Source organism: Erythrolamprus reginae, chromosome 5 (genome assembly GCF_031021105.1).
Source record: "Erythrolamprus reginae isolate rEryReg1 chromosome 5, rEryReg1.hap1, whole genome shotgun sequence".
Classification (NCBI taxonomy): domain Eukaryota; kingdom Metazoa; phylum Chordata; class Lepidosauria; order Squamata; family Dipsadidae; genus Erythrolamprus; species Erythrolamprus reginae.
Window position 1 is genome coordinate 70896386 of NC_091954.1, and position 8764 is coordinate 70905149.

Below are 8764 nucleotides of genomic sequence, written 5' to 3' on the forward strand. Positions count from 1 at the left end.
ATGATTCTTATTGGTTTTTTAATATCAGAAATAAGGCCTCCCCCCCCCTCGGCTGCTTGCAACCATTTTCACTTTTTATTTTTTTATCCTCCAAATCCGAAATATTCTTTAAAATCTTAGGCATTCATTTACTCAATTTAACAATGCTGATCATCAAAAAATATTTTTGGGGTGGTGGCTAATTGTTTTCTGGGCAAAAAAAAATCATAACTTCGAGTCTGTTTCTGTTCGTATATGACCGGACCAAAAATAATTTTTTTAGGTACTTGAATTTGATCTTTTTGAAAACTTTTTCAACTGGAAAACTAGTTTGAACATTTATGAACATAATGATATGAAAATTGAACTGGAAAAATTGAGACTTATATTTTTATTTTGATCAAAAAGCCCCTCCCCCCCCATCCTTTTTTAATTTCGTGTCAATTTCTATTTTTTTAAGGCTACAAATCCCTAAGGAATTTCCCCCCAAAAGGTTTGATATACTAAATTGAACATTTCTGAATATAAGAAAAATATAAATGAACTGAAAAAAATGGTTCTTATTGGTTTATTTTTGCCACAAAAAGGCCACCCCCCACCCCCGGCCTTGCTATGTGCCATTATTGTCACTGTTTATACATATTTGTCTAGAAATATTTGGAATATCCTTTTGAAAATCAACCACATTGTAGCCAGAGGACTAATTTTATGAAACAAATCCATTTTACTAAAAAAAAGTATGTAAGTTTGAAATTAACAGCATAATTTTTATATAAATTGAAATAATTGAACACGGGGGGAGGCATACATTTATGTGCAAAATAAACCAATATGCATCAATTTTTCCAGTTCAATTTTCATATCATTATGTTCAGAAATGTTCAAGCTACCAATCCCACACAAACTTTAGTAAAATAGAATGTATTTTGCTAGCAAAACTATCCATAAAGTGAAGACTATTTAAAAAAAACGGGGGGGCATGCATTTCATCAACAAAATAAACCAATATGCATCAATTTTTCAAGTTCAATTTTCATATCATTATGTTCAGAAATGTTCAAGCTACCAATCCCATACCAACTTTAGTAAAATAGAATGCATTTTGCAAGCAAAACTATCCATAAATTGAAAAAAATTTCACAAAAATGGGGGGGGCGTGCATTATATCCGCAAAATAAACCAATAAGATTTACTTTTTTCATTTCAATTTTCATATCATTGTGTGCAGAAATGTTCAGACTACTTTCCAAGTGAAAAAAGCTTTCAAAAAGACCAAACATAAGCACTGCAAATGAAGAGTTTTCGGTCCGGGTCAGGGTGACCCGGGAACAGAAGATTTGTTACTTTTCTTAAACAGAACAGCAGGGTTAAGAGAGAAAACATGAGGTAAGAAAATGAAGCAAAACTAAAAATGAAGTACACAAAATTTATCTATTTATTCTATTTTTTGCTATTTATGTATTACTTGCAATTATTAGCTTGCAAACAATATCCTAGGTCTAAGATCAACTAATTGTTAGAGCTACACTCCCTGTTGCCTTATATAATTATGTTTCTCTCATCCTATAACCATGTAATCTATATACAAAATACTGTATATGTAAGTTCATCTCTTGAATCAACACACTGCATTATTTATTACTTATAAATTAAAATACAAATTACTATACATTAAACTATCAAGGATACATTGCGTATCCTCATCTTAAAGTCAAACCATTTTCTAATTTATTTATTCTGAAATACTGTATGCTTTACTTCAATCATATGCCACTCTTAGTGCACTCAGCCATCATCTTTTATATATTCATCAAAATATACCATAATTCAAGACAATTCACTTAATCATATACTTCCTCTGTAAATAAAAAAATACAATAAACATTACTTTGTAACAAAACTTTTACTCTGTTCCTAGCAATTCTTTTTACTTTCTCTTCCTGCAGTCACTGCACTGTACTTTTATTCATATAATTATTTTCACTTATTTTCGTTTTTCCATGTCCATTTTGCTCACAAATCTTATATTGACACTTATAAAAAATGATTGTTGTTACACTCATAACCGTTCATTACTCTTGTAACCTTCACTCATTCAGTCTTTCATCATAAATAAATCAAAGCAATCACACCTTAAACATGTTTCTTTGCAGTTGTATGTACAAATAGTTTTATGTTCACACCATATACATCAAATAATCAATACCTTTTTCTAAGTAAATACTTGTAATAATTCTTATTCATTCTTAGGTCTTCAAATGGCCAGGTCATTACGTGTATTTTATATGCTTGCATCCACTCCTACTCATCCATTCATATTGCTTAATGGATTGTTTTTGTCCTGGACTGCATTCCTTGAGAAAGTCTAGCTTTTTTCATTTATTTATTCATTTATTCATTCCATCTTTTTTATGCCACCCTTCTCCTTAGACTCAGGGCAGCTTACAACATGTTAGCAATAGCACTTTCTAACAGAGCCAGCATATTGCCTCCACAATCTGGGTACTAATTTTACCCACCTTGGAAGGATTATAATTATCACTATTACCACTAATATGCAACTATCACTAACTATGGATGTCTAGGTTTGTACCTACCCATAAAAATTTAAGCTCATATCAATTCATTCAGAGCGATATTTTAGTTCTTGTATACATATTTAAAAATGCAATTCATTTCCATGCATGTAATTCCCATTTCTACACCATAAACAAGCAATTTAATCTACAAATACATACTTGTGAAAATTTACTAAAAACTCAATTGTCACTGTTCAGGAGTATCTCTGTGATAAAAATGAATGTTTTGCCAATAATTATTTTTTTTATTTTAGGCAATACCTGTAATCTTCCACAGACATTATGCAAAAACTGTTAATTATGTACCGGTAAAAAGGGACTAATGCTATTTAAATGTTTGCTTTATTCTATTTAAATAAGAAGCAATGTTTTAACAGTATTAGAAATTTTGTTGTTACAAATAAAGCCCCATCACTATTATGCTGAGTCATATAATATGCACATTTTCTGCAAACCCTTCAAAAGAGATGCATCACAGCAGATAGTAAGGAAAATGGCTGTGTCTCACATGCATGCAGAAACAACTAGGAACAGCTACCAGACAATCATGTGAGTCTAGAAAAAACAGTCATTTTTTTGTATGCTTGGTGTATATTGTGTATTCTGAAGCACCTTTTCAAAGGATTTACACTGCTGAGGGGGGGGCATACAACTGCTGAGAGGGGCGGCATACAAATCTAATTATTATTATTATTATTATTATTATTATTATTATTATTATTATATTTATTATTATTATATTTATTATTATATTTTTTATTATTATTATTATTATTATTATTATTATTATTATTATTATTATTATATGTTCCAATCATAGCAATAGCATATAGACTTATGTACCACTTCATAGTGCTTTTACAGCCCTCTCTAAGCGGTTTACAGAATCAGCATATTTCCCCGAATAAATCTGGGTCCTCATTATACGGACCTCGGAAGGATGGGAAGGCTGAGTCAACCTTGAACCAGCCGGTCGTGAGATCTGAACGTCTGAACTACATCTAGCAGTTAGCTGAAGTAGCCTGCAGTGCTCTACTCTAACCACTGTGCCACCCCGGCTCTTATCATGCTACCTCTTTCACTTTTCATTGGATGAATGCAAGGAAAGCAGGAGCAATAAGGATTGGATTAAAAGTCACAGAGCATTTTGATTGATAGTTCTGAAATCTTGAGTTGCCTTGAGAATGATACTTAGTTTAGCTAAAGATTTTCAGGCAGATTAAAGCAATGGAAGCTTAATGGCTATACATAATTTCTGTTTATACTCCCTGTACTTAAAATGTTTATATTCACATACCAAAAGCAAAGTGTTTGAGTTCTGTTACAGCTATATTGACTTAGGAAATGATGCAAAACATAGTAAGTGATTCATAGTTGGTTTCTGCCTTATTTGAACTCTCTCAAAAATGTGGAATTAATGAATGTTAAAATTAAAACCTATTCCACTTAGCCCAGTGATTCTCCCACAATAATGCTTGCATCCTAAAATTGCACTCATCAGACTTATATAATCTTTTTTCATAATTGTAAAGGAATTGCTTTATCATGGTTTAAATGCATTGTTTAAACACTGGTATCAAAATAATGAGGAAAATTTTAAATATTTGTGGTTCAGTTTAATCTAACTGAGAACATGGTAATTATTTTTAAAAAACATAACTAATGCACATGCACAAAATGTGCATGAAACAAGCAATTAGGAAAGATTTGATATAATGTACAATGCACTGCCAGAAACTCTAAATTGGCACTCAAATGAAAAGGAAAACTACATACCAATATTATAAGGGCTTGGAATGTTTTGTGAAGCTTCTACCATATCTCTTATGTTTTATACTTTTTATGAATTATGTACCAGACAAATTAATCAAGTCACCTAGTGTTTACTATAGGTTTGACTATTGCATTACAAATAAATATTTTTTCTTGTGTGAAATATAAGCCTGTTTCATTTGTCACATACTCTCATCTGAAATAAAAGTTTTTATAGCTGCTGGTTTTCTCTATTTTATTTATATGGAAATTGAAAAGCCTGGAATAACCCTTCTCAGTCCTCATCTAAAGTTTATACCATGTATACTTGGGTTAATTGTTTTATTGGAAACAAGTGTACATTCAATTTATTTCACACCATACAAGGACTACATTGTTCCTGCATTCAATCTGTGCAGCCTCCCTGATTGTTTGTGTTGCAGATTGAAACAATGACCAGGAAAAAAATATTCAGAAATACCTGAAAAAAGCAAAGGAGTCCCTTTCTCAACTGAAGGGGGAAAAATAGAACTCAGAGGAACAGACTCAGGGCAGCGTCTCGGCAGTCTTCCCTCAGCCTGGATCCATGAAAACAGCAGAGGATCTATTCTGGTGAAAAGAACCTGGTAGGCTAGACAAAACAGGTAGACAGGTTGTGCCTACAAGGCAAGACCTGGAAATGTATCTTTGAAACCACTGTTGGAGTTTAGGAAGCAGACTTAACTGAGCTGCTTGGGCTACTTGCTAAGAAATAAAGGCCTTCAAAAATTTGTGTGTCCAATTGCCTCTAGCAGCAACACTCCAAAGACAGTGTCTTCTTTGGAAACTGAAGCTTCTGTATGAAGGACAACTTGTCTGCAAGCTCTGTCTCTTCTAATAATGTTTAATTATAGCTCCAATATTCTTAACCCTGGCTAGACTGACTGGATCTTCTAGGACTTGCCATTCATTAATGTCTTGAAAGCCAGATGATTTGAATAATGTAATTATTCAATTTTAATTTCTTTTGCATTATCGTATGACTTATTCCTACCCCAAAGGACTTATCCACACGTGCCACTTGTTACAGATTGGGTTTAAGCACCCAGATATAATTCTGGTGTGAAATCAGAAAATAATTGCTGTAATTCCCCCTAGTAGGGGAAGGCAGCTAAATTTATCTTTGCCATTTAAGATACCGTAATCATGGACCTTTTGCCAAAACAGTTATAGTTTTATTCATACTAATAAGAACTTCAAGTACTGATTCAAACCAGAAAATATAACACTCCTCCCACTTTCTAAGAAGCTTACCTTTTTACAGTTGTGCTATAAAAATGCTGGCGGAAGATTGTGTGATACTAGTTTCTAAACTCTGGACAGTCTGAACCAGAACAGTTATACAGTGTACATTTGTGAACAGTATGAATATTATCTATGACTAATAAACTCAATTATGTCAGGCAGTTACTCAGTTTTTACCTCTAACAAGTTGGCCATTGAGAAGTGACAATCACTAGTGTTCCTAGGTAGAATCTTCAGGACACTTGCATGCTAGAACTAAATATACCATTGCCTCCCAATGACAGAGACTGCATATACCGGTAAGTGTCTCAACTCTTAAAACAACGGAAACGTCAGTGATTGAGTTCACTCTCTTTTTTCGTTGGAAAAAACCAGAGGCTACTATTTGATACAACCTGGACAGGGAGTAAAAAGAAATTATTTTATCCTAGTCAGCACTCCCATGTAAGAGGAAGATAAAGGCTTTCTCTGTCCAGCTGCGTCCAACTCCAGGACACAGTGCCCATCTCCATTTCTTAGCTGAAGGAGCCAGCGTGCCAGAGGCCCTGAAATGGTACCTACTTCTCTACTTACATTTCATGCTTTCGAATTGCTAGGTGGGCAGGAGCTGGGGCAAGTAACAGAAGCTAACCCCATTGTGCAGTCTCCGGTATTCAACCCAGACTGCCAACTTTCCAGGTGAAAAGATCAGTCCCTATATATGAATGATTCAGAAGAATCTATCTATCTATCTATCTATCTATCTATCTATCTATCTATCTATCTATCTATCTATCTATCTATCCATCCATCCATCCATCCATCCATCCATCCATCCATCCATCCATCCATTTGAAGAATTGATTGGGGGGGGGGGGGGTTGTGATGGCTCAGCTGAACTTACTGGCCAGGCTGTACCTAGCTGACTGTTCAATATAATATTTTAGACAGACTCTCTGAAAAAGATTTCACTGAATAAGCAACCAGATATAGAGAATCCAGCCGGTAATGATAAGTTAGCCTACAGAACAGAGTTTAATTTATCCTTATTAAACTGATAAGAATGCTTATGCACAAAATGAGAGTGCGGAGTTCTTGCCTCACAATCAGCAGGTTGTGAATTTGATCCTAGATAAAGGCAGATGTAGGGTCTCCTGCTTGGGCAGGGGGATGGACTAGCATTTGCTGGCTGGGGAATTCTGGGAGTTGAACTCCAAATATTTTCAAATTGCCAAGGTTGGGAAACACTGGACTAGATGACCTGCAAGGTCCCTTCCCACTCTGTTAATCTGTTAAATCACATCACCCAGAGGAAAAATTGGTAGTAACCTCTGCTTAGCTGTCCTCCCTCTGAGAGTAACTGCTGTTGCCACCGAATTCACCCCATCGCTACGCTGCCTAAAGGGACAGTTTGCACACAGGAAAAATAAAGGGAGGGTTCTTTATACCAAAACCTAGTTTCCCATGGCAGAATCTTGAGAATAGGTTGGTCTCAACCTAGAAATATGTCAGTTTTAAATTAAGTGCTTTAACAAGCCACGGAAACCCACACAAGTCCTCCTGTGCTCCAAAAACAATGGCTCACAAACCACAAATGGCTAGATTTGTCTTTTGCTAAGCCAAAACCCACCAAATGAGTTCGAAGTGAGTAGGATTAAACCCTGCCCGGCGGAGACGGGGCCTTCTTGAGCCACTCTCGAGTCCGACATTCCCAAGAAACCCCAAGAGCAGGGGTCCCCAAACTTTTTACACAGGGGGCCAGTTCACTGTCCCTCAGACTGTTGGAGGGCCGGACTATAAAAAACACCCTATGAAAAAGTAAAATACCAATAGAAAAATAATGCATCAATTAATATATTTCCATAAACTATACTTTTCTATAATTTCATTCAATATTTCCAAGCTCAATTAATTTCCAGGCACTTAGCATTTACTATTATTAACTTTCATCAATCTTCTACATTTCCAAGTATATTTTAAATTCATAATGCAAACTCATAAAATCATACAGTACATATCATAAACCCCTTGTTTACCATATGTATCTTCCATTAATTTTACCTATGTAATTCTATAGTTCTAAAATTCTAATCCAATTTTACGAATACATCCTAATATTAAACAACACCTAAATATATCTTTTACCAATATTCCATAGTCAATCCATATTTAATAATCAATCATCCCTCCTGAAATTTCTATCACTGTTCTCATTTGTGGGTACCTCTTCTGTCTCTCCCGCTTTTCTCTCTCATTTGTTTCTCATTTCTCCCTCTTCCTCCCTTTTTCTCTCATTCCTTCCTCTCTCACTTCTTTTTCCATCCCTGTCTCCTCCCAAGAGAATGGCCAGAGACCGAGAGAAGGCTCCTCTTTCGCCTTTTGTGCCCGATGCAGCGAGGAACCCCCAGCTCTTGAAGCAAGTCCAGACCAAGAAGCGAGCGCATCCCTCTTGCTAGCTTAGCCGAAGGCGCAACCTTACCGCTTGTCACCTTCACTTGGCTCACCTGGGCTCCTTCTCTACCTGCGTGACCCTGTGGCCGGGCTGGGATCCGTTAGGGAGAACCGGGGGAGAAAGGATGAGGCTGGGAAGGACGAGGCTCCCTCCCACGAAGGAAAGGAGCCCGCAGGCTCTCACCCCTCCGGGGTCCTGGGACTGGTGGGGAAGGGGAGGACGGGAAGGGCGCCGAAGGAGGTCTTTCCTTTGCACACCGGCTCGGTTTACGGTTGGGGCTGGAAGAGAGGAACCGAGCGGGGAGGTTGCAGGCCCCGCGCGCCTTCCGCTTGGAAACGGCCGTTTGGGGGCTGAAATGGAGGATGGGAAGCCTCGGGACTGAAGGGGGGGGGGGGAGAGGCAACCCTCGCTCCCCTCAAGGCCCGACCCTCGTCGCCCTCACCTTCTGGCGGATCTGGCCCGAGGTGGAGACCTTGCGGATGAGCTTCTGTGGCGAGCCGGATTCTTGCTCCGGCTCGCTGTCCGACGACTCTTCCGCCGCCGCCGTAGGGGCAGCGGCGGTGGACCCGGCCTGGGGCTGCGAGGCGCCCGCCGTCGCCACCGCCGCCGCTGCAGCTGCCGCCATGCTGCACGGTGAAGAGCGGGGCGGGCACCACCCCCTAGCGCCTCAAGCGGCGCCCTGCAAGCACCGGCCCTGCGTGGGCTCAGCAGCAGCCGGGGAAGAGATGCCGGCAGGCTC

At 37.9% G+C, this 8764-nt stretch overlaps 1 protein-coding gene across 3 annotated transcripts in view; it reads right to left on the bottom strand.

Annotated features, from left to right (window-relative positions):
• Positions 1–8764, bottom strand: part of DGKD (diacylglycerol kinase delta) — a 79832-nt gene extending 71068 nt beyond the window's left edge. For 2 of the 3 annotated variants that reach the window (XM_070753038.1, XM_070753036.1), the window contains exon 1: positions 8468–8764. In XM_070753038.1, the coding sequence (XP_070609139.1) occupies positions 8468–8650 (183 nt within the window). In that variant the 5' untranslated portion in view covers positions 8651–8764. The remainder of the gene's footprint in view (positions 1–8467) is intronic. The other variant, XM_070753037.1, reaches the window with a different exon arrangement.